We start from the raw sequence: 25,488 nt of genomic DNA, 5'->3' as shown, positions 1-25,488 counted from the left end.
GCTTTCTTTAAAACAGCCACCTATGCCTAAATGGTGGAATGTTTTTTGTTTGACTGCACCGAAAACAAAACATTCCAATGTGACAGGCTAGCCTTCCAACCAACCTCACAGACCTGCCATCTCGTTCTGTGGCATGCTACCAACACAGGGCAAGCCCCGTTTCCGTGGCACAGACACAGATAGAGGCATCCAGTGCTCTGGACACTTACTCATTCCAATGCCGGGCTTAGGTTTTAGGCAATAAATGGCAGCACTGTGTGCCAGTGTTGTCCCGTCCAACTTTCCTTGGGGCAGAGTCAGTTAAATAATGTGTTTGGATGACATTAAAGGGAATCTATATATAGGAAAGTTGAAGCAAGGTTAAATAATATTTGTCTTATTTCCCAACCAGCACACACTGGTAATTGGTTCGGATCAGCTCTATCCACAGACACCATGGAACAGACGCTGTTCCATTTGGACTGTTTGCTCCGCAGTGGTTTCACAGAATCTCCATTTTGCCCAGTGTTAAGCGCCAGGCCGTGCACTCACGGGCAGATGGATTCTTTACCGTTATTACAGACCAGAGCTCTTTAATTGTATTTTAAACACACGGCCGTCCAAGAGGTTTTGGTGGAATAAGGTCAGGCTTGTCATCCCCAAGGCCTCCAGGGCTGGTTTTGAGTCATGAGGTCAATTTTCCTTTGCATCGCCCCATATGTCTGTGTGTTCATGACGTAATACAATGATATACAGTGTGTTCCTCTCCGCTTCAGGCAACGGCCTAGTCTGACCAGTCTACCCACCTGTTGTGCAGAATGTGGTTTTAAACAGGGTGGTCTGAATAAGTGTTATCTCTGTCGTGTTTGTTTGTGTTTTTGTTCTTTCTCAGTTCAAGCCACGGAGAACTCCCGCTGCTCTGTGTCCCCTGCCTCGGCTTTTGCCATCGCCACGGCAGCTGCTGGCCACAACAGTCCGCAAGGTACGGACCGATGTAGGTTTAAGTACCGTGTCATCCGTCTCTCATCCGTCACTCTTTCTTTTCTTCTTTTGCATCGTTCTTTTCTCTCATTGCCTTTTTCTTTCACTTTTCCATTATCCATCACTCTTTCATCAACTTTCTGACTGCCTCTGTGTCTAATTCCAAGTATTACTCTCTAACTCCCTATCGTTCTATCCCTCTATCCCTTTGCCTTATAGTTTTCAACAATTCAGAGAGGACGTGCGACAAGGAATTCATCATAAGGAGGGCAGCTACCAACCGAGTTCTGAATGTCCTTCGTCACTGGGTCTCAAAGCATTCACAGGTTTGTGTTTAAAAGCCTCTGGCGTGAGGTTCTCTCTCCTTTTTTTGAGTTGGGCTGTCGTGGATCTGTTATGCTCATTTTGTTCTTTACCTCAACAATGTATGAAAGTATAAATGACTTCTCGTGCCAGTCAAGTTCAGATTTGGTGGTAATCTCCAAAGCACTCCTTCATGGTGAAACTCCACATTTCCTCCTAGAACTCTTTGGCTGTCTTATGTCTGCTGTCATTTCATTTTAGAGAATGCTTCATGGTGTGTTGCATACTTTCACTTTAGGTATATACAGATCCCTTTCTGATAGTAGCATGGACTCTGAGGGCCAGATTTGCTAAGAGTGCGTCTCTAATTTGCGTGAGAATTCTCCGCCTCATAAAAGCAGGTCTAAACCAGGTCTGTTCCATTTGTTACGAAACAAGAGGAGTTTTAGCATGACATATCAGCTGCTAAATGAAAACTATGTGCCATCTACCACCAGGTAGCTGTTCGGCCAGGACTAAGCCAGAATCGCCACTTCAAAATCGGTTTAACTGTCTTCTTTGCCTTTTCTACGGTGGCAGAGAGGTGCAAACCAACATTACAAAATCTGAAACACTTTAACAAAGCTTGAGATAAATTTACATTTTGGAAAACATTTTAACATATCATAAAACAAAATAACATTACCACAACACATTAACAGGTCCCGAAACAAATGTTCATTTCAGAAAACAAATTAACAAGACGCAAAACACTTTAACAAGTCCCGAAACACATTAACAAGTGGCGAAACACATTAACAAATGACATTAAATGGAAAGGGAATTTTCCAACTCCGTGATTGACGTGGAAGTGATAACAGAAGTGGCAAACATTTGAGCCAATTAACAGTGCATAAGATATTTTAACGAAGTCGTATTGCCCTAATTATGACGTTTGTAGCGGAGAAATCCTTTCTGCGATATAACCCGGCATCATTCAGTTTGCTTTTCAGAGACCTCAAGCTGATGTGCACACCGTGTAAACATGACATCATGTCCACGATTACAGCGTACGAGTGTCCCTCATTAAAATATCGTATGCACTGCTGCAGCACATCAGGTCCTTCAGTCTGGTCAGCTACGCCATTTAAAAACTCCAAAGACCGACCACACCAAAAACTAAATCTTGTTAATTGGCTCAAATGTTTGCCACAAAACGGACAAAACATCACTCTATCGTTGTCCATCTTGGTTTACCATGAACTCCAACAACTTCAATCTAACCCCAGTGCCCTGGTAACGTCAGCGTATTTGTAAACCTCAGTTTCCCCTGACAACGTAGTGTGGACAGGGTGTAAGTTTGCGAACCAGAATCTCGACTCTAATTCTAACACATCAACCATGGTGGCAGGAACACGCAGGCCCTTTCTTCCCTATTTTAGCAGAGCGCTAATAACACTAGAGGGCGTAGTAAGGCGCTGATTAGGTTCTTGTTTGATAAATACTACACAAAATGCGGAAACACATTGTGGCTGTACGGGTTTTGCAAAGGCACTGATTATGCTGCACTCGGAAATGTTAGTAAATTAGTGTTATATTGTGCTGGTATTATTTCTCATCTTATGTAAATCACTTTGGATAAAACTGCCACTGGCAAAATACTTGACCTGAGCCTAGGAGACGTAGTATCTGACAGTAGGGAACTGGAGATTGCTGTAAGTGGGATTCTGAATTTAAAACTCTTTAGTTTACTGTAATCAGTAAGGGATGGTAATCTAGCCAGCAGGTGGTTTCTGTTGGCCGCCTCAACCCCTCACCTTTCTTTTATTTTTCTCTAACAGCTCAGCAGAGTTTCACATTTGTTCTTGTAGCAGTCAGTGTGTGCTGGCTGAAAACTCTCTTTATTGGTCCAAGCGTAGACTCACGGGTTCTGCAGTTTTACAAGTCGAAGGAGCCGAAAATTCCACATTTTCCATGTCCTTACTACGTATTTACTACGTATTTGGAGGTCATAACTAGAGTGTAGCCAATTAGCAACACAAACACACTAACACGTTTCAACCATGACCCGTGAACTCTGTGTGGCTCTTACAAAATTGACTGCTATGGCAGCAAATCCAAATACTTTGATTTGAAGTGACCAAGTGAAATTAAAAATGACTGCATTGAATACAACCATAAGAAATTTGCCTGTGATACCGGAAACCCATTTGTAGGGTGGATTTGGCACCTCATCTAATGACAAGCACAGCACAGCACAGAAATTGTTACACACATCAGTACCATTAGTTCAGCTTCTCCATTGCACCATAGTCTGTTCAACATAATTACACAGCCAGTGCACTCCAAGTCACTCTGTATCTCCTTATCTGATGTCAAGCACCAAAATACTAGCGCCAGTCAAACTTCAGTTTCAGTTTGTTTATTTGTTGAAGAGGGACAGTGTACATTAATAAACATTAAAATTAAATCATAAAATACTCACTGAGTAAGGAGAGAATGATGTATATATGGACTGGCAACTTTTTTAGGAAATCACGTTCTCTGGAAAATCTATTTTGTCGTTAAAACAGACGATTCCCACACAACACCGAATCAGAACCGAGACAAAAGAAAGTTATAGAGAATAAGACTGAGTATGGTTCTGTTTATTCCAGCGAGATGCCCTGCTTCCTCGCTGTCAATCTGATACAATCTCCTTGATGCCAGAGCCCACACACAAGGTGAAATAGCACCAAATGTCTCTACTAGACTGTTCACCACAAAGTCACCAAAATGGAAAATGTTCAGTAACAGGCCTGCCTTTGAACACTACTTACCACACCAGACAGTCATTACCACAGCTGTACAATAAATCAGGAAGTGTGTCAGTGTTACCTTTAGTTTAGAGGGTCTTTAGCAGTACTGCTGTGATTTTGCCTGCTGTTGATCCTGGCCTGTGAGGTGAGCGAGCCCTAAGTACCCACTGCTGTCCACTAGTGTCCACCTCATTGATCTGTGCTCTCATTAGGGAGTTGCTCTCTCATAGAGCTGTCAGCGAGCACTGCTGCTGCGATGCCTACCTCTGACAGCACTGCCCTTAGCCGCACTTACAGTTGGTTAAGCTTCACTGTTCCCGCTTCAGCCAAATGAGCCCATGGTCGTCAATTAGCCTTCATAAACACACACACACACACGCACACACGTACACACACACACACTAATGAGTGATGACATCACATACGGACAGATAGTTAAGATATATAAATATATATATAAATATGTATGTAAAAACATGGAAACAATACATACACACAAGCACAAGCACACACACAAGTACAAGACACACACGTGCACTCAAACACACGTGCACACACACACAAACTCTTTTGCTGTTTGAAGCAATCAGTATGTTCTCCATCCTCCAATTAATCCTGCACTAAGGTGAGATAACTACCTAAAAGACATGCCAAACCTTGCAAACACCACCATCAGTCCAGTTCGCACTGATAAAAGCTTGCAAACATGCTTACTGGTGTCTTTTGGCAATAGAGTTTGTAAAGTTGTGGTGCGAATGTTTTCTTTTTTTTTCTGCATGATTTGCCTCCCCAGACCAAGGAACTACATAGTGCATATCCTGGAAGGCTAGTAGGAACAATAGGTGTGTTTATCTATCATTCAAATGACCATATACCATCAAAGTGAATTTTAAGATGAAACCAAAACTAGTTGCCTATGAAAACATCCCTCAAAAAGTAGCAAATTGCTGCATTGTGTTGCTTTAAAGTTTTTTGGACAGTTTAAAAGCACTAATGGCCTAATTGCATTGATCTGTTCAGTCTTTTGTCAGACGAGACCTAGGCTCTCAAACTGGCACTGAAAGAGCTTGTTAAAACAGACCTCTCAGACGTCACAGGTGAGTTGTGAGGGGGCGGATGAGGTTGATAGAAATGTTTTAAAAGGTTGGTGGACCGTAGACAAAGGCCTAGCGGTTCGGCCCGTGGACAGGGGTGAAATGGAGAGGCGTGGGCTTCTGTAAGTTTAATCCTAGGGGCTGAATGCACTGGTGTGCTCAGATTCTCTGGCGAACACTGGCTCGTGTCAGTGGCAACCGCTTGGCACTGCTCCCTCTGTTATCCTGGAAGGAATAAGGGGGTGAAGCTAAGAACACCAGACCTCAGTGATGTATACAGTTGTGTGTGTGTGCATGTTGTATGACCATCACCATAGACTCCTAGTACACAGAATTGTGCTTCTCCTTGATGAGCTGTTTGGCTTTTATACGTGTCCAAAATAGAAACATGGTCTTGCGCCACTTTTCAGCGCAGTTTGTTCCTTTGATTAGGTGTTAGCGTGTGTTGCACTCTGCTCCACATGCGTCGGTTTGGGGGAAAATGTCAGCCAAGAAAAAAAAATAAACTAAAAAAAACAATGTGTAAGAACGTCTGCCAAAATGAATACAAGTTTAAAAAAGAATCCATATGTTGTCTCCACAGGGAAAATAGCTATGGCAGCAGAGAAACCAGTCAGCAAGGTCCGTAACAGATCGTTGTGTGTTAGTGTGGATAATTGAATGACCTTAGTTCAGATTCTACAGCACTGCTGCCATGATCTTCGGGAGGGGAAGGGGGGCGGGGGGGTAGTAAATAGAAGGGCATGCTGCATGAGGAGCAGACTTCACTGGGTAATTAATTACCATCAGAGAGATGCTACGCCAGCTCATCTTTCCCTCTGTCTCTCTCCCTGTCCAACACAAGGCCCATGCATCTACAGGGAGGCCAATCTGCCACAGCACACCCTGACATCCCATACATTAGTGAACATGACTTTGGCTCAGTCCATTTGCTTTACTTATGACAGCGGCTTATCACGGGTGCCTTCATGCAGTAGGCTAAAGTGACAAGGCACACAGAGTTGATTGTTGTGCTGGCTCCGAGATGCCTGATAGTACCAATCTCCATTAGAGTCCAAATGCGTGGTGATAATCGGCCTGCTCTCAAAATGAAAAGTTGGAAAAATGACTTGAGTCCATGATGACATGACGACACTGCGTAAAACTCTGTTGCAAATGTGTGAGATGGACTTGAATTGGGTCTTTTGTATCACTACAGTGAAAACATATCAACAGATCACACCACACCTGAATCTAGGAAAAAATTACTGTAGAGCACCTTTCAGCTTATTTTCTTTGTAGATTCATTTGAGGGTATTTTTTGGTCTCTGTTGTGTTTCCACTCCCTCTAGACTCAGACGTTTTCACCAGCTAGGCCATTTGAATGCCACATATTTAAAAACGCGCCATGCAAATGCCCCGTCTTCTTTGAAGCCATCACTTCAACTCCGAGGCTTTTAGTCCCGGCTGCCTGATGGGAGGCAGTAATTACAGGTGCATTTCAGTCGCCCAGAAATATGAATAATTCCGGCTGTCATCTCAGGTTTCAATACAGTCCAAATGAAATGTGTGTAAAAACACCCAGTCTGTGAACCCCTCTGATGGATCCATTCATTTATGAATGCACCCAGGAAAAGAAAGTGACAAATTAAAACCTTTTTAAATATTCCTCTTAGTCCTTACTTTTTTTTCATCAAAAATGCTAGTTATGTCAATATAGGAGGCAAAAAGTTTTTTTGTTTTAAATTGAAAAGAGCAGGGGATGATGAAAGCTGAGCTGGGCTTGAAAAGGTAGCTTCATCATATGCGGACTTCATCAAAGAAGGTGTGTTAAGCATGACCAGCTGGCTGAAAGGCTGAGGGAGGGAAAAGATTCCTTTAAAGCCGGTTAAAGAAATGGATGGGCCTCCTCTGCCTTGGCGCCATCCTTGATTAGTCATCCAGCACTTCCATAGAAGCGTTACCGAGGAATATTTTGTGATGAGAGCAGCAAGTTGACACTCTTTGTTTCAATGTGCGCGAGACAAGCTTATTTCCCATTACTTTGATGTCCCGAGCCCTCTAACTGTGATAGATGTCCAGAGAGGAGGACACCTTGTTTAGTAGCGATGAATGCTTCACGGTGCTGAGGTGACATCTCGGGGTGGCAGAGTGTTCTCTAGCAGGTAATTTGGAGGAAGGGACACGTCCATCCATACTGCTTGTCTTCTCACATCTCTTGTCTTTCATGCCCCCCCTGCAGGACTTTGAGATGAACAGTGAGCTGAAGGCGTGTGTCATCTGCCTGCTAGAGGAGGTGCTCAAAGACCCTGACCTGCTCCCTCAAGAGAGGAAAGCCACCGCAAACATTCTAAGGTAGGCCACGACGGGGGCGACCATGACCTTTCTGTTTGCCTTGGTGCTCTGCAACATTACACATCAAGTCCCTCCACCAGCCCTTATCCCTTAAAGCATGAAAGCCTAGCAAACGTCACCTCTTTGGTGCCAATCAGGCTGCACGGTTGGAGATAAGCACACAATGGAGTGTAAATTGGTGTATTCAGATAGATCTGTCAGTTGAGCCTGTGTGATGCTCCTCTTCTGGCACAATCCCAGCTCTACCACGGCGGCCTATAGACCAGGAGCAGCACAGGGCGGAAACATATTGTGTCGGAAAGCAGCTTTCGTTGGTATGACAACGCTGTGCCTCTCTCTCCCCCTCTCCCTCACTCTCTTTTTCTCTCTCTCTTTCTCTCTCTCTGTCTCTCTCTTTCTCTCTCTCTCCTTCCCTCTCTCTCTTTCTCTCTCTCTCACACTCTCTCTCTCTCTCTCTCTTTCTCCTGCAGTGCCCTTTCTCAAGACGATCAGGACGACGCACAGCTGAAGATCGAGGACATTCTGCAAATGGTGAGCATATGGAGGCAGGCTCTCTTCCTCTGCGTGCCACTCCAGTCTCTGTGTTAAATTAGACATTTAAGCGTTTATTTTTCCTGCGCCGCCCATTAATCACTTCCTGGTCTTTATCCTCGCCAAGGCTACCCTTTAGCTTGCTGCAGTCCGTCCCCCTCCCCCAGTCTTATTTTTTTCTTTCATTCTAGAATTTTCTTCTTACTCTATTTTTTACTCCACTCATCCTGGCAGCCGTCAGCTGCGTGAGAATGAGTCGATGCCAGGGGAAGGTTTTCTCAGAGACATTGTTTGACAAGGATTGGTGTTTTTTCTGTCTACTGTCTCAAAAATGACAGTAGATAGAGACGGTAGCAGTGCCCTGAAAATTTTAAAGTACGTTATGAGTGGAAAGTTAAGAAACTTTGGAGGCCAATCATATTATTTTGTTCTTACTCTCACTCGCACATTCCCTAAACCGGCAATGCAACAGATTCTAAAATGATTAGTTCTATATTATCAGGTAGATAATCTATTAATTTAACTATTTAAAATTGGGTCACAGTAGCTTCAAGTAAAAAAAAGTGGAGACTATGTTCTATTGTTTGTTGTCAAGGCCGTTTAAAAGTCCATAGGAATTAGAGCCCTCTTAATTAGGGGCATTATTGTATCAGAAATCCACAGGAAACCGGTTGGCTGGCTCTGAATTACATGTTCAAACAGGAGATGATGGCATTGAGTGGGAGGCAGGTGGGGATGCAGAGGAAGGGTGGAAGGGTAATTATACTGTCAGATGTTGAAGTGATCCCGCTCTCAGCATGAACAACTGCAGTGGAGGAGAAGGCAAGAAGAAACAAAGAGGAAGAAGCCGTGACCATAGAGATGACTGAGGAACAAGGGTTTCTGTTTGTTATCAAAGATAGAGATACATTACCACCTCCCCCTACCACCCATACCATTTGGTCCATTCCATTTGGAGTGTTAACACAGTATCCAGTGGCATAAGTGGCCTGAAGGATAGAAATAGTCGGAACTCCAGAACTGCAGTCCAGAACAGAACCTTACTGTTTGCCGTGCTAGATGGGTGCTCATAATATCCATACTCTACCTCTAATCTAGATCCCCAGTTTATTGATGTTTTCCACCCCACCCCCAAAAGCACAGGTACACTCATGCACATACTTTCACATGCATCCCAAGTAAAAATGTAAAACATCTCCAAAATTGATCAAGCTGTCTCTTTCACCTGTCAGTTATTTTTCCTGTTCAGTCTCTCCCAATAAATAAGACACTCTGCTCTGTTTGACCTTGTTAGGGAGTCAAACTGTAGTAGAAGACTAATTGTGGTCCCAGTGTGCCTTGTCTTCATCTCCTAACATCTGCTTGACATTCATGCTATGCACCGCCCCAATGTGTTGGTTTTAATTGTAAATCCTCACCTTCAGTGTTAATTGTAAATTCTATGTTCCGAGCAACAGTCTACCCGAGAGGTCCTGACTGCCAATTAGCTCAGTGTAATTACTTTTTTTAATATGTGAGGATTGTTTGTTTTGGATGTGACAAATTGGTTTGTGTGCTGTGGCAAAAATCTGCCATAACAGTGTCACGCTTTGCCACTTTTTTGTAGTTTTTTCCTGACAGTGGTATTCATTTATAACACTTTACAAACAGTCCAGCCACATTTGTATGTACTGCAGAAGGAAAGGAGAGGACACAAAAATTACTCTAGGATGTTCCCCAGTGTGTAAACTCATAATACATGTGCACATGTTTGCCTGTGTGTGTGTGTGTGTGTGTGTGTGTTCTGCTTGTGCTGTGTCCTTCTCTCTCTCTCTCTCTCACAGGCTGAATGCCCTCGGACAGAGTGCTTTGAGTCCCTGTCGGCAATGGAGCTGGCCGAACAGGTCACACTCCTGGACCACATTGTCTTCAGGAGCATTCCTTATGAGTATGTATCAGCCCCAGCCGTGACACCTAGACCTCCAAGGGCATGTTTATCCTTCTTCTCTTTACCTCCTATTTATTTTAAAATAGACATGAGATGCATTTGATGTGATGTCATGGTTAATGAATGCCTTGTAGTAATTGGAAAGCTGCCATGTTTCTCAGACAGTGCGTGCTGTGTCGACCATCAACCTTTTTGACAATTAGATCCACCTCTGTAGCATGGTGCTACCGGCGATCACGCCAAAGCTGGCAAGCAGCCCACAGGGAAAGGGACACCTCACACTGTCACACTCACTGTGTCCTGTGTCTCTTGTCTCAGGGAGTTCCTCGGCCAGGGGTGGATGAAGACAGACAAGACGGAACGCACCCCCTACATCATGAAGACGAGCCAGCATTTTAATGATGTACGTGACTGTAGTTCCTTACCAGTCAAACCACATCATTAACCTCGCACAGAACTGCTGGACCTGAACCTCAGCTCCTTCATTCAGTCTTGACCTTTCTTTTTGACACTCACATTCTCTATCTCTCTCCTTTCCCCTTTCTCTCTCCCTTTCCACACACCCACCTCCACCCCACCCCCTGCTCTTGATTGATGTTGCAGATGAGCAACCTGGTGGCATCCCAGATCATGACCCACACTGACGTGGGCTCCAGGGCCAGCTCCATAGAGAAGTGGGTGGCCGTGGCCGACATCTGCCGCTGCCTCAACAACTACAACGGCATGCTGGAGATCACCTCCGCGCTGAACCGCAGCGCCATCTACAGGCTTAAGAAGACTTGGGCCAAAATCAGCAAGCCGGTCAGGACCGTTGGCTTTCACACATCTCTTCGTTTAGCTATTTAGGGACATCTGTTAATTAAGGTTGCATTAACACATCAGTTTGGGCTTTTGAACCCACCATTGTGCTATGCTTTGTCGTTTTTTTCGACACTATGCAAGTTGTGGATTCGCTGTTTTATTTATACTGTTTTGCGTATTCCCTATTCACTATTTTTCTGTGGACAGACTCGAGCATTGATGGACAAGCTCCAGAAGACAGTGTCTTCAGAGGGGAGATTCAAGAACCTGAGGGAGACTTTAAAAAAGTAAGACAGAAAAAAAATACTATTTTATAGTTCAAATTACATATACATTTTGATCTGTTTTTTAAAAACGACATTCAATATAATTTGAAGAATCCCTCTAATGTTTGTGGTTGGTCTGTCCCCCAGCTGTAACCCACCCTGTGTGCCCTATCTGGGAATGTACCTAACAGACCTGGCCTTCATTGAGGAAGGAACTCCAAATTTCACTGAGGAGGGACTGGTCAACTTCTCAAAGATGAGAATGGTGAGTCCATCACTGGATCCAGTGCCATAGTGATTCACTGAGCAGACTGCAGAATCCAACAAAAGAAAAAGAGGCAGGGATGGGTAGTTTTAAAAATGTCAGCTTTTTAACTTTTGAATTGTTCTAAGACTTAATGTTCATTGTCTAACTGCTCTGTTTCCCGCCTCACCTGTAGATATCCCATATTATCCGAGAGATTCGCCAGTTCCAGCAGACACCATACAGGATAGATCACCAACCAAAGGTAACTTACAGAGGCAGTTTTTCCTTTGTCCACTTTTGGATTGGATTTACTATGTTATGTGTCCTCTGTTGTTTACACCGTGACTATATATACTGTAGATAGGTGATAGTGTACAGGTATTTTCGAGGGGGAGAGGATTACATGGTGCATATGGCTGCTCCTATTACATGTCAACATTGTGCTGGTAATATGTATAATGTTTAAGTTTCACATCTCAGCCCACTCTTGATTACTTCATGACAGATCCTTGCATTTTCATATAGGTATGAAATCCATGCTGGTGCTCTCATTTCAGAGCCTTTATAACACTAACGTGGTGTCATCCTTTATCTTCAGGTCACTCAGTACCTTCTGGATAAAACCCTCATCATGGATGAAGATACTTTGTACGACCTGTCCCTCAAGATTGAACCCCGGCTCCCTGCTTGAGCCCTGGCAACTTGTGTCGAGCTGCTCCTGACAGGATCGTCAAGGATGGCAGGGAGACGGCCTGGAGGTCTCTCAGAGGGTGGAGAATACTGGAAGGAGATGGACGACTGTCAGCTGGTCTGGGCAAAGTGAGGAAAGGGAGATAAGGAGAGAAAAAGAAGATTGTCTAGAGGAAGGGTAGAGGCCTATTGTATGTATGAGGGGCGTCTATAAGTGCTAACGCTTGCAGAGCATTCCAGTGGAAGTGGCCATAAGGAAGGAGAGGATGGAAGAGACACCAGAGTATGTGTCTTATCAGAGAGCAGGAAATGCATTTCAAACGTCATTACCATAACTGCTTGTCTGATAAGGGGGGAAAAAACAGATTAAGAAAAACAAAAAGAAAGGAGAAAGAAATGTAGCATGTACAGACGTAATCCAAAATGGTCCTTTCAGTTTGTATGCCAACTTTTGTATGTCTATTTGTTGTGCCATTTCCAACGGTAGTGGTAGTAGTTCCAAGATCTCTGCTTTCATGGGTTGTTGAAGTTGACTGCTGAATTTGACTTTGCATGAGCTAGACCATGTGGATGTGAGTAACCCTTTCCATTTAGATCTATCACCTTCAGTCCCAGGCAATGATTCAAGTTCACATTGAAAACATTGAAATTTTCCAGTTTGTTGTTTTAAGTCAAATTAATTTTGCTAGGTGAAGCTTAATGCAGTTTGATTTCCCCCATGAGAGCTTACCATAAATTGTAAAAAAACAAACCTTTATATGGTGCCTTGTCTTATGCCTAATCAAATTATGCCTGCCTCTTTTTCAGCACTATTAACAAGTCTGAATGACAATAAAACAAACCCCCACAGCCACCACACATTATCTCTATTTTGGTATTATCTAAAGTAAACATCATCAACCATCCCCTTCACAAACAGCAAACAAAATCTAACGTCAATATTCTATTACCACAGCTGTGGATCTGTGTGGATTGTGAATAACAGTAGTCATGGCGATACAGTGAATGTAACGCAGGTGCCGTGTGTATAGACTGATGCGCTAATGACATGGCCTTTCGTCTGATATCGATCGAGGATCATTCCTGTCTACCCCCGGGGGGGTCACGGGTTGCTGTTTGAGGTGAGGCTCTTTTCATGTGTCTCTCAAAAAGCTGCTGTGAGACACCGAGGAAAGTTGCATGGGTTCACTAGGGGCTTCAAATGGCCTTTTGATCCGAAGCCGTTTATGACCTGCGGTCCTCAATCCACGCGTGAGCATGATCTGCCAAAAAGGCACCTACGATCAGCTAGATTCGATCCAAACGTATAATTCTTATCAAGTCCAAGTGTAGCAGGTTGTTGTAAAGAAGCGTATTCGGGTCACAGATTTGCATTTACCTTCAAGGTGCGCAGGCTGTTTAAAGTACTGCATATCATTACTCCAAAGTCTCCCTCTAGTGGTTAGAGCAGACCAGCACACTAATGAGGATTGAGCACTAACTTTCTGGTGAACCACGGCACTCTTGTCTTTTCCACTTCAGAGATGAATAACAAAATAATGCATACTGACATTAATGTGTTAGGTGGTCATTAAGTCTTCTAGAATAATTTATCAGACAGTTGCATGCAACGGTAAAGACATATTTGCATGTAGGAGATTTATTTTGCAAGAACAATGTAATGAGTTTCTGTTGCTGCTGTGTATTTAACTTGATCTCTGAAATCCTTAAAAAAAAGAAGAAGAAACAAACATTGAGACGCTGCCTCTGTCCTGACAAATGCATTTTCCCAAAGTATGTTATTTGCTGTCACGTTCAAGGTCTGAGCAGATGAAGGGGTTTGGCATGTGATATTGTAAAATACCACTATGCATCATGGGAAATGAGTTAATCAAATATCCACGGCCCATCTCCCTGTTTATGGCTGCTTGACATGAAGGAGAACCAAGAGTGATATGTCAAACGGTAAACTGCTTGAACACGGTGGCATCAGGAAGGGCGCACTTTTTCCGCAATGTAGCGTGGCCTGTCTTATGAGACGAGTGTGGTGTATTTATTTCGTAAAATATTTATTTGACCCTGTTTTGTATATAGTGCATCCAACATGAGTTTATGAAATTGTGTCACTTCTGTTGTTGTTGTTATATGATATGATATGATTATACTTTCATTTAGCAATTTATTATAAATGACCGTTTGACTCTGCAAAGTAGTTATGAGGAAAAAAAATGTAGCATATTTTTCATGGTTTCATTTTTTATCAGTTTTGTGTGAAGTGTAATGTGGACACTGCATTAGTGCTCATATACGCAGCATGTCTGCATGTCGGATTTTCCTGTTTTTTCCTGTGCAAGACCTCTTTTTTTCTATTTACTTGTGTGAAAGTCCTGTTACATGTTTCTCTCTTCTCTTTCTTCTATGACACAATGTACAGCTGAAGTACAGTGATTCCATGCTCATGTAAATTAAAATGAAACTAAAAACAAACATTCTTCCCATCCATTTTGCCTCAGGTGTTGAAACACATAATACACACTGTCAATTATCAGTGCAATTTGTAGCTAAAGGAAATGAAAACAGAGACTAAGAGTGTCACCATTCAGATATTCCCATAACATTGTCCACACAGAAATATACATATCTTTCAAAGTTTGAATTACAGTTAATAACAGCCATTACATTATAATTCATCACTCTGACAGTGTTATCAATGTGGAGTAGTGTAATTCATCTTTTGTGAAAGACATGAAAGTAGTTGATAATGGTTTCTGCAGTCAATGCATGGAGTCAATGTGGTTATGTACTCATCATTTAGGGAGGGGTGCCCATGTCAGCCTGTTAACAGTCTATCGTGTTTCACTGCTAGTGCAGTTTAAAGCAGTGCTTGCCGTGGCACGTGTTTTCTCAGCTAGAGTTTCAGTTGATGCCTTAACTGATATTCGCATTCCGACAGCTCACTAAAGCTGCAGTGAATGAGGGAAATGACTAAAAAGGCATCCCCTCAACAAAATGGTGCGATATAACTCAAGCCACATGATGCGCTTTGGATTTCATACAGCAGACTGCTGCCAGTGAATGGACAATAATCTTTATTAGATAACAATTAACAGCCTCCTTGATTTCCTCCTCTAGTGAAAATATATTGCTCACCCTTTCTCCCTCTATTGCTCTCCTTCTGTCTCTTATTTCTCTCTGTCCTTCTATTTTTTCTATCTTATTAACCTCTCTAATTCTCACTCCTCTTCTCTCCCTTTCCCTGTCATTTCCTAATCTCTCTCTTTCTCTTCCTTTCTGTTCCTATCCTCCTCTCTACCTCTTTATCTCCCTCTCACTCTTCCTTTCTCTCCCCCCCCTCTCTCTTTAATCTGCTGAGGAGCAGAGGGAGGAAAGAGGCCCGTGGAGCAAGGGCTTTGGCATTACATCAGATAATGCCACAGATCTCAGATCTCTTCTGCTGTGCACATACGACTCTCAGTCTCAACAATACCACTATCACCTTTACATGGGCACATTTAAACAGGCATGGCGAAAAAACTCTTAGTTTATCATAATGCATTGTGCTCAGGTATCTGATCTAAATAAGAACTCTTGACATGTACTGTAGGTCTGTATGTATGCGTTTGTGAAGGTATAAATTAGACTTCACCCCATGATTGAGACTGGATGACAAGTACAGTCGTGGCATGGTAACACTATAAAAAGGTGTTGCATGTGTTGAAGCAACACACGTATGTAGTCACCTGCAACTGTCACCTGTATAGAGCAGTTACAGTATAGCCATAAAATGTTATAGCCACACGTAGGCGACCAATAATGACAGGTTGATGTTAGACCCCTAGGAGCAGCACTGTAGTGTGTGTGTGTGTGTGTGTGTGTGTGTGTGTGTATGTGTGTCAGTGTGTGTGTGTGTGTGTGTGCATATGTGTTTGTGTGTGTGCATATGTGTTTGTGAGTGTGTGTGTGAGTGTGTGGGTGTGTGTGTGTGCATATGTGTGTGTGTGTGTGTGTGTGTGTGTGTGTGTGTGAGTGTGTGTGTGAGTGTGTGGGTGTGTGTTTGCATATGTGTATGTGTGTGTGTGTGTGTGTGTGTGTGTGTGTGTGTGTGTGTGTGTGTGTGTGTGTGTGTGTGTGTGTGTGTGTGTTGAGCAGCTCAACCCACCTCTCAGTCAAGCCAGTCCAGCCCAGGACAGGGAAGAGGACAGGACGGAGGACAGGGGACAGGGGACAGCCGTAGGTGTAGAAGGACGTGGAGGGCACTCAAGGACACAAAGCCTGAAAAGGCGGGACCTACGTAGGCCCTGACATGCTGACAGTAGAAATAGGATTGGCTGCCTGGATGAGCGCTTATCCTGAGCTCGGTGCTAGTTCATTCCACAGTGCACGCTGGACTGTGTGGCAGTGCGGAACGACTCCTCAGTTCCTCTCCACGGATTCTAGGAACACGACTCTGCTCCTCCTTTCTTCTCTTCTCTTCTCTCCTCTTCTCTTCTCCTCATCATCTGTAAGTATGCTGTTTTTACTCCTGTGATGTACAGATACATTATTGGACATAAGGTTTTGGTATAAGTGTTTTTTGATTTTGTAATTAATTATGAGTAATGAGTGTATATGGTGTCTGGTCTATGGGTTGATGGAGTGATTTGTTAATAGTTCATAATGTCAATTTATTACATTTTATTTTAGTCAAGTGGGCAAACAAAACGTATCCTCCTACATATGAAACATCTTAGATGTCTGGCAAACCTATTTTCCTCCAATTCTAAAATTTGATTTAATAGAGTTAAACAATCACCGCCCTCTTTGTTGGATGTAGACTACACTTCCAGACCTTCCCATGCCAAGATGTATGGATTTTCTGGCACATTATCTACCTATTGCCATGAAACTCATTCATTTCCAAGAATACAATGCCCCATTCTCCCACGGCCCTGCTCCCAGACGGTCAGCCTCCGTAAGTCCTTATGACCGGTCTAGAATGTCACGTTGGATCATGTGGTCACTGGGGCTTATGCCAGTATAGCCTTGGCGCACTAATGCTTAATCTAACCCATCTGCTATTAATACTGCGCTTTCTACCTACACCCCCAGGGGGCCGCCTCTCACCCTTGGCCATGGAGCCAGACACCTCTTTGCCATCACAAAAATAGCAGCCATAGTCTGTAGTTAGACGTTCAAAGGCAATCATAGGTAGCCGCTGTTTCTAGAATGTTCTGTTTGGGAAGTGTTGCCTTTACTACTGCTAGTATGTTATTCATGGATGTGGATAGGTGTCTAAAGTTAAATTCAGGTTCATGTGTTCTGAATGCAGAGCTTTCTTATGTAACATAAATGGTCCTGATATAAACTAGTGAGCCTTAATGCAGCTCTAGTAAGTCCAAGGTCAAGGTGACAGTTTTCTTGGAAACCCAGGCTTCCTCAAATGCTCTCAATTAATTAACAGCAAATAAACATATGTCAGTAGCCTACTGATTGGATGTAATGTACCACTCAGAAATGTCCACGACACTTTAGTCATTTTGTATTATTAGTCATCTCCAGGTATGAGAGCTTGAATTCTACCTGTACACAAGCAATTGCTTGCTGGAAGGAACACAAACATTATCATATGTAATTAATAATTGTATCCTTTTACATACATAACAACCATGTCTAGTTTTATGTCTAGCCTGACCTTTAATCAAACAACCAAAATGGTGGAAAGGTATGATACACATTTGGAAACATACCACTTCCTCACATGCTTATGCATGTCATGTACCTTATCACAGTGACAGGTACAACGCCTGTGAGTATTATCACATTACCCCACATGGACGCCATGTGCACCCAACCAAGTGGGACACTGGGTTCACAAAGAGTTTCCTCTTTCACTTGGAAAACACTCAAATGTGACTGGCCTCTTTTGTAATTGTCCTCTCACACAACAACCTTCAGACCTTGATGAGCAGCACTGTTCTGTTACACTCTTACAGTAGCCCCAGTGTTGGAAGAACTACCGGGTGAGGATGGCGAGCTCATTCACACGCGTGATGTCTGGCCGTAACACGGCTGTGGTGCTGGCTAGCATTGGAGCGTCTTCGCTGGCCACTGGCTACCTGCTGACCGACTCTGGCGTCACTGCTCAGGAGAGGATGAAGTTGTACCCTGCCAGGTATGACATGATATAACACATAACTTGATGTGAAGTATATGGAACAACAAGATAATATCTGTACATTTATTTGGTAGAAAATCAGCTTTGGTTGTTTTCTTAAGGTGCAGGTTAATTGCTCTTGTCGTTTAGCCAGGAAACTGTGTGCAGCAAAAAAAAAATTGTAGTTGCTGAAGTGACACAGACTCCGGTGAACACTGAAACCTTAAAAGATGACGCTTGAAAGCAGTGCCAAGTGTTTCCTGAAGCGCCCCTGACACACTTGACTCCAGCATGTAACCACTCTCAATCACTCCCTCTGCCAGCGCACGTCACAGCACTCCAACACACCTACCAGGCTTTGCATGCGATGCAACATGACCTGATTTATACTCACTAATATTCATCAACCGCCTTTAAACTTAGATGTCACGACTCGCACGTCCACACTTTGTGCCTTTCGACACCCTTCATACAATTTGTTGAAGTTATTTTTAAAGGGAGGAAGAGGAAAAATCTTTTGTTATTGCTGTTTGGTGGAGCCATCTTCTTTTTTAAGTTGGTTTGATGACGCCTGTGGGCTGCAGTTTGCAAAACAATCCCACATATCCTCAGATTGGACAGGACATTCACCTCATTTCTCTTTAGCCTGCCCTGATGCCTCTTAGCCTCTGTGTTTTGAATCATTTCATGGCCTGATATCTTGAGGTGTCTTTGTATCACAAAACCCCTTTTGGAATTTCTTTGTGGGCCATCCTCACACTCCTTGGTAATGTCTTGGTCTGGCCGAAGTGTTTCAGGCATGGCTCAAACATGTTGGGAACCTAGTAAAGCTTTGAAGGTCAGAATAATTTGGCAAAGCACTGTAAGCTGACAAACAGCCAGAGAAAAAAGCGACAATATAACATAAATGGATGAAAAGTGATTCATTTTCTACTAGGTATTTAATATTGATTATTTATTTGGCTTAGGTGTTATCGATCTCCCAGTATTCATAACATTTCCTTTTATTATAATCCAACTATTATACAAAAGTACGTCTGGATAATATCTGAGTTGTTACAGATGCCCTCCCTCTTTTCTGCTTGTGACAGCGCTGACTTTCCAGACCTGCGCAAACACAACAACTGCATGTCTGCTGCTCTGACCCCGGCCATCTATGGGCGCCTAAGGGACAAGATGACCCCAGCCAGCTTCACCGTGGACCAGTGCATCCAGACCGGGGTGGACAACCCTGGGCACCCCTTCATCAAGACTGTGGGCATGGTGGCAGGAGACGAGGAGTGCTATGAGGTGACTTGACAAACACTGGCCGCTATCGCATCAGAATCACACAACACTGCATTACATCATGGGGGTTGGGGTAGGCCTTGGTTATGGATCTGATTTGCTATGTCTGGGCCAGATGATGGAGCTACAGGGCTGATCGCTCTATAGGGAGGATACACAGTATGGAATACTTAGCTAACAATCACCCTCATGAAGGATGCCATGCCATATTCCGTTAGCCTACTATGTCTACATTGGAACTGAAAGTTCCTGTGATCACCCACAGGTGTTTTCTGAGTTGTTCGATCCAGTCATCAAAGACAGGCACAATGGCTATGATCCCCGGACTATGAGGCATCCCACTGATCTGGACGCTTCAAAGGTAAAGAGCATACTTTTCTTCCCTATGAGTAAGTAGGTTTCAACACTGTGTATGTTCGAAATGGCTCTTGTAACAGTCATGGCTTTCATTCACAAATCAGAGCAAGTTGTCATTCACTTCATACCTTCAGTGCAGTAAAAGTGACATTGGATATAAATACTCACTTATTTATGAAATATGTACCGTGTCTGTGGCAAAATGGTCTGTGAGTCTTACGTGTTCTTAATTAGCGTCAGTGATGTGCAGCCACTTTATTTGTCTTCTCTGCTCCCCAGATCCACTCTGGGATGTTCGACGAACGCTATGTTCTCTCCTCCCGTGTGCGCACTGGCCGCAGCATCCGTGGCCTGAGCCTGCCCCCGGCGTGCTCCCGCTCCGAGCGCCGCGAGGTGGAGCGCGTGGTCGTCACGGCGCTCTCCGGCCTTAAGGGTGACCTGTCCGGGCGATACTACGGTCTGGCTGACATGACTGATCAGGAGCAGCAGAGGCTCATCGATGTGAGTGTCACCTCAGATTTGTCATGTTCTAGTAGTAATGTCCGACAGGTTAAACTCACTCATGAGGACCTATAGAAAGCATTACGAAATACATGTTCAAATGGTATATGTCAACAATGAAAATCGTAAAAGACATGGTATATAAACATTGTATATCTACAAATATATAACTATACTTTTAAATATGAACATATATTACAATAATCTAGTCTAATTTGCAAAATAACTGTAAATAAATGTAACATATTTTATTGTCATCAGGTGACAAACACCCCCATTACAAATTCAGCTTAGATATCAATTACTTTGAAAGTTACCTTCAGTCTTATGTAGGTCTTAGAGGAGATTTCCTGTAGTGAATGCCATGAGTTCAAGTGCAACACAATCCTTTGACATTGACACCTTTAACCCCTGATCACCCCCCTGCTTTCTTTTGTGCTGGCCCGGCTCAGGAGCACTTCCTGTTTGATAAGCCTGTGTCTCCTCTGCTCACTTCAGCTGGGATGGCCAGAGACTGGCCTGATGCTCGGGGCATTTGGTAAGGCTCAGGTAGCTGAATAGAGTAGAGTAGAGCTGTCCCAAGACCTAACTGACCCTAGAACAGGTGGGGACCAGATGTTCTAGATATGGAACAGATCAGGGTCACATTCGTTACAGACTGAGCAACTATCCCAGCTGTTATTCATTTTCTGCTTTTTTAGCCACTTCCAGTTAAAAAACCCTCTTACCCCCAGTTCTTGACTAGGTCCTTGATTTATGAATTTAAGGATTCAAGATCAAGGCTTTGTAAATCCCAAGACAAGATGTTAAGTACACACTGTATAGTTACTGTAAGTCAGCTTTAAATGCAAGTTATGCTGGAATGGAAACCCTGCAGCTTCCATTCAAACAAACACACACCCTCTAGTTCCCCCTCTGCTCACTCTCACGTCCACTGTGATCCTTACAGCTGTCCTCATCACCTCCTTTCTCTCCTCTGTGTCCTCTCCTCCTGGTCTATGTCTTGTTGGTCTTGTCTGTCCACCTCTGTCCCTTCCTACTGGTCAATCCGGTGTAGGACCACTTCCTGTTTGACAAACCTGTGTCCCCGCTGCTGACTTGTGCAGGGATGGCTCGTGATTGGCCAGATGCCAGGGGAATCTGGTATGGTGCATGAGATTTGCATCACCAGGAGACAGTTATTGTATGCATGCTGTGTGCGTGTGGGGTGAGAGGGTGTGGGAGTTTAACCCATTCGACACTTTCTGAGTTTGTCCTGGATATATCTTCATCTACATTACAACTTCCTCACCTAGGCATAACAATGAGAAGACATTCTTGATCTGGATCAATGAGGAGGACCACACCCGCGTAATTTCCATGGAGAAGGGTGGCAACATGAAGAGGGTGTTTGAGAGGTTCTGCCGAGGCCTCAAAGAGGTACGACTTTACCAAAACTCTCCACCAACGTTGTAATGAGGGGAATATTTTTGGCCTGTTACTTCCTGCTCAAACCATGTATTTATTTCAATGGAGATTAATTGCAACTGGTGTCTCTCTAACCTCGGCAGAGTTCCGGAACACGAGAAGCAAATTAACTGGACGGCATTGTTTACCAAGCCAATACGTCGAGTAAGGGATAACGGCCTCCGAGCTGTACAGTTCTACAAAGATAATGGACGCTGCGGGGCAAAGAACACCACGACGCGCAGCGAATTCCATTATCTTTGTAGAACTGTACAGCTCGGAGGCCGTTATCCCGCTTATCTCCCGTTTACAACATCCAAAAATGTTTTTATTATTATTACAGTGCATGAAATGCCCTGTATTGTTATTCCTAGGCTTCTTCTTCTTCTTCTTCTTCTTCTTCTTCTTCTTATTCTTGTTACCTTTTTCTGCGATTAATTCAGCCCGAACCGCTTAACGTAGAAACTTCATTTAAACTTTGTCGCGTAGGTCTTGTAAAGGACACTTATGCTATGTATTTTTCACTTTTCTAAACTTTGTACTTTTTAAGATATTAAATAAAAACGAATCTAAATTTTCCCATTGACTTACATTGGGCCATTATGACATCATAATAGGGTCTTTAAACTGGCTTGCACCTGTGCTTCACTGACAGCTGCACGAAATCAAAGGAACCTGTTCTCTGTCCCTCTCAATTTAACTGTAACTAGGAACATTAAGACACCTTCCATTCTCTACTTTTTTTTCTCTCCATCTCTCCATCTTTCTCTCTATCCCTCTCAGTCTACTTTCTCTCACACTCAATCTCTCTTCTTCACTCCATTTTTATCTCCTTTTTTCAATATTTTCACTCTCTTTTTCTCTTCCACTCTTCTTTCCTTCTTTCACTTTTCTTTCCTTTCTTCACTCTCCTTTCTTCTTTCCTTCTTTCACTCTTCTTTCCTTTCTTCTTTCCTTCTTCAACTATTATTTCCTTCTTTCACTCTTCTTTCCTTTCTTCACTCTTGTTTCTTTTCTTCTTCCACTCTTCTTTCCTTTCTTCACTCTTCTCTCTTTTCTTCTTTCCTTCTTTCACTCTTCTTTCCTTCATCCTCTCTTCTCTCCTTTCTTCACTCTTCTTTCCTTTCTTCTTTCCTTCTCCCTTCTTTCCTTTCTTATTTCCTTCTTTCACTCTTCTTTCTTTTCTTCTTCCTTTCCTAACTTTTGCATTTCATGCACTGGTATTTCCTTCAGGAAATGCATTTTCTAGTTATTATTATTATTATTATTTAGAATTTCCTTTATCTTTAGGAAACTTAATATGCATAATAACCGGATGAATTCTTGATTTGAAGCCTAGTGCTCCCGTTAGAGAAAGTAGTGCCTGGAACAGGCTGTTTTAAAAAAAAATAAACCGTTACGTTGGTTGTCAATGGTAACCATTCAAGAGCATTGATATGGAACGGCGATTTAACTTTTCTACTGGGACTACGTCCAAGGTGTCCATCTATACGAACTTATTGTACACCCCATTAGCCAATCAGAAAACAGTATTTCGTTCCAGAGGGAGATAAGTTGATATAACCATGTCAGTAACGTTGTGATATGTAGATAGTGACGTACATCTGTACTGTTCTGTGTTAGGTGGAGAGGCTGATTTCAGAGAGAGGCTGGGAGTTCATGTGGAATGAGCGCCTGGGCTACATCCTGACCTGCCCCTCCAACCTGGGCACCGGACTCAGGGCAGGGGTGCACGTCCGCCTGCCCAACCTCAGCAAGGTCACATTCTTAAACTAATTTTTCAGCATGTGCTCTGAAATTCAAACATGGGAGCACCGCACTACAAGCGTTTGGTTATGTATAGTGCCCTGGGTATAACGTTCATTGATAAGTGTGCTATATAAGTAAATAACATTAGAAACAGATCTGAACTGACCATTACCATTGTGTTACAAGCTGTTTGCTCTATGCAACAAAGCACTGTTAAAAAGTCAATTTGGCAAGAAGCTGGTCTTCAATACAGCATGCTATTAGTAATGTATTTTCTCTCACCATATACAGGACCCACGCTTCAACAAGATCCTGGATAACCTGAGACTGCAGAAGAGAGGCACTGGAGGTGTGGACACTGCCGCCACTGGTGATACTTTTGACCTCTCCAACCTGGACCGTCTGGGAAAGTCTGAGGTAAATAAGTAACCCTGTGAGAGCATCCCTCTGCTTAGCCAAGGGGCGGGGGGGGGGGTTATAATCTGAACTGGCAAGAAGATCCTTCAAATCCTAGTTGCCAGGCACTGCCATACTGTAGTGATGGCTGATACGTCTTAGTGACGATCGCTAATCTGTACTTCTTTAGGTCATTCTTCTCCAATTAAAGGCTTTACAGAATGTGCTCTATCAATTTTCTTATCTAAGTGTTTTTCTAGCTGTACATTTGATTCATGATCACTCTATCTACATCACCTGATTTATGCAGTACAACCTCTTTATTATTATTTGGTTTTAGGTGGAGCTTGTTCAAACTGTTGTTGATGGTGTCAACTACCTGATTGAGTGTGAGAAGAGACTGGAGAAAGGTCAGGACATCAAGATCCCCGCCCCCATCTCCAAGAGATGAGTGAAGATTGTAAACGTCTGAGCTGTGAGGTCAATAGGTCCTCCTTCCACTCGTGGAAATACTGAAGGTCTTACTTGAACAATAAACTCAATAAACAATTCTATTAAAACGTGCAGTGATTTCTTTCAGGGATCATAGCCACCAAAGGGGATTTTATGGGGAATCAAACTGTTTAGTGTTATAGTACCTTGCCATCCTTTACAATGTTGAGAGATTCATTGTTTGTGCAAAATGTTAACAGGTAGGACTGGCTTCTCTGCCTTCTGTTCTGCAAAGTTACTCTAGTCTCCTACAGTACTCTTGTTCTGTTCTAGTACAATGGTTCAAGTATGATGAGAAGAGAAACAGAGTAAGTACTTTTATGAAAAAGTTGGATGCCTTGGCAAGGAAAGAGAAGGTATCAGGAAACCTGTCAAATAGGCCATATGGACCAAGAGTCTCGTATCCCAACTACCCCTGCTAATCAAGCCATCAGCCCACCATGATCTCTTTTGGCACTCTTGGAGCTTCTATAGCAGCCAATACAGGACTAAGCTCCTTAGCCTGTGGCTAGACTGCACTAGAGAAAGGATGTCACCCCTTTTAAATAAGGCAACTGGGCTTAAAATATCTACCAATAAGAGTCAAAGCACAACGACTAAACAACTGTCGCAATGAAACGTTTCTCTTATTTCACTCATTGTTCATGCATGAGATGCTGGCTCTCTAAATATACTAGGAAAGTTATGTAAGATGTATTTTTTGGTTTTTAAAACAAAATTGTTCATGTGTTCGTCCAAACATCACCAAATCTTCTCTTCAGTACTCCCCAGAACCTTTTAAGCCACAAACATAACACCTCAGATAAGAAAATAGTCTGGCATGGTAGGCTGGCTCTACTTATTTTAAATGTCATCAGCATGTCAACAACAACAAACATTGGATTTAAATTTCCACCAATATGTGAAAAACTCTTTCAAGAGAAATTTCTCTTTTATTGGTTCTACATTTGCTTTGTAGTTCTGTGTACTGTAAAACCAAATACAAATATAGAGGCGAAAACTCACAAAAACATAATACCAATCCATCAAGGTTCACGGAATAAACTCAAACAGAAGAACTTTAATTAACATGCCTCCATTATTTCAATACAGTTCTCTTCTCGTTACTATATACGTCTGTTTGTTGATTGGGGTGAAATTAGTCCAGTATGCCCAGTCCCACCTCCATGACCCCAGTTCCTTATGCAGTCTCGGCCTGGTCCCTTCATTAGAAATCTA

The 25,488-nt window shown here is 43.0% G+C and overlaps 2 protein-coding genes across 2 annotated transcripts in view; both read left to right on the top strand.

Annotated features, from left to right (window-relative positions):
• rasgrf2b (Ras protein-specific guanine nucleotide-releasing factor 2b) overlaps positions 1-11,931 on the top strand; it is a gene marked incomplete at both ends in the record, with an annotated part of 52,129 nt that extends 40,198 nt beyond the window's left edge. The window contains 11 exons of the mRNA XM_080853032.1: positions 872-961; positions 1,180-1,286; positions 7,356-7,468; positions 7,939-7,999; positions 9,823-9,926; positions 10,245-10,329; positions 10,530-10,727; positions 10,935-11,014; positions 11,141-11,258; positions 11,434-11,502; positions 11,839-11,931. Of these exons, the coding sequence (XP_080709158.1) occupies positions 872-961; positions 1,180-1,286; positions 7,356-7,468; positions 7,939-7,999; positions 9,823-9,926; positions 10,245-10,329; positions 10,530-10,727; positions 10,935-11,014; positions 11,141-11,258; positions 11,434-11,502; positions 11,839-11,931 (1,118 nt within the window). The remainder of the gene's footprint in view (positions 1-871; positions 962-1,179; positions 1,287-7,355; positions 7,469-7,938; positions 8,000-9,822; positions 9,927-10,244; positions 10,330-10,529; positions 10,728-10,934; positions 11,015-11,140; positions 11,259-11,433; positions 11,503-11,838) is intronic.
• Positions 11,932-16,268: 4,337 nt separating this feature from the next.
• On the top strand, positions 16,269-24,338 carry ckmt2b (creatine kinase, mitochondrial 2b (sarcomeric)). Its single transcript, XM_080853031.1, has 10 exons — positions 16,269-16,410; positions 17,882-18,060; positions 19,134-19,332; positions 19,595-19,690; positions 19,966-20,187; positions 21,245-21,330; positions 21,483-21,606; positions 23,257-23,391; positions 23,674-23,799; positions 24,119-24,338. Exons 2-10 carry the CDS (start codon positions 17,915-17,917, stop codon positions 24,227-24,229), a joined length of 1,245 nt encoding a protein of 414 aa, XP_080709157.1. The 5' UTR covers positions 16,269-16,410; positions 17,882-17,914; the 3' UTR covers positions 24,230-24,338.
• Positions 24,339-25,488: the final 1,150 nt, after the last annotated feature.

This window comes from Sprattus sprattus (genome assembly GCF_963457725.1).
Source record: "Sprattus sprattus genome assembly, chromosome: 15".
NCBI lineage: Eukaryota > Metazoa > Chordata > Actinopteri > Clupeiformes > Clupeidae > Sprattus > Sprattus sprattus.
Note: the sequence above shows the minus strand (reverse complement) of the source record. Positions and strands in the feature narration are given on the sequence as shown.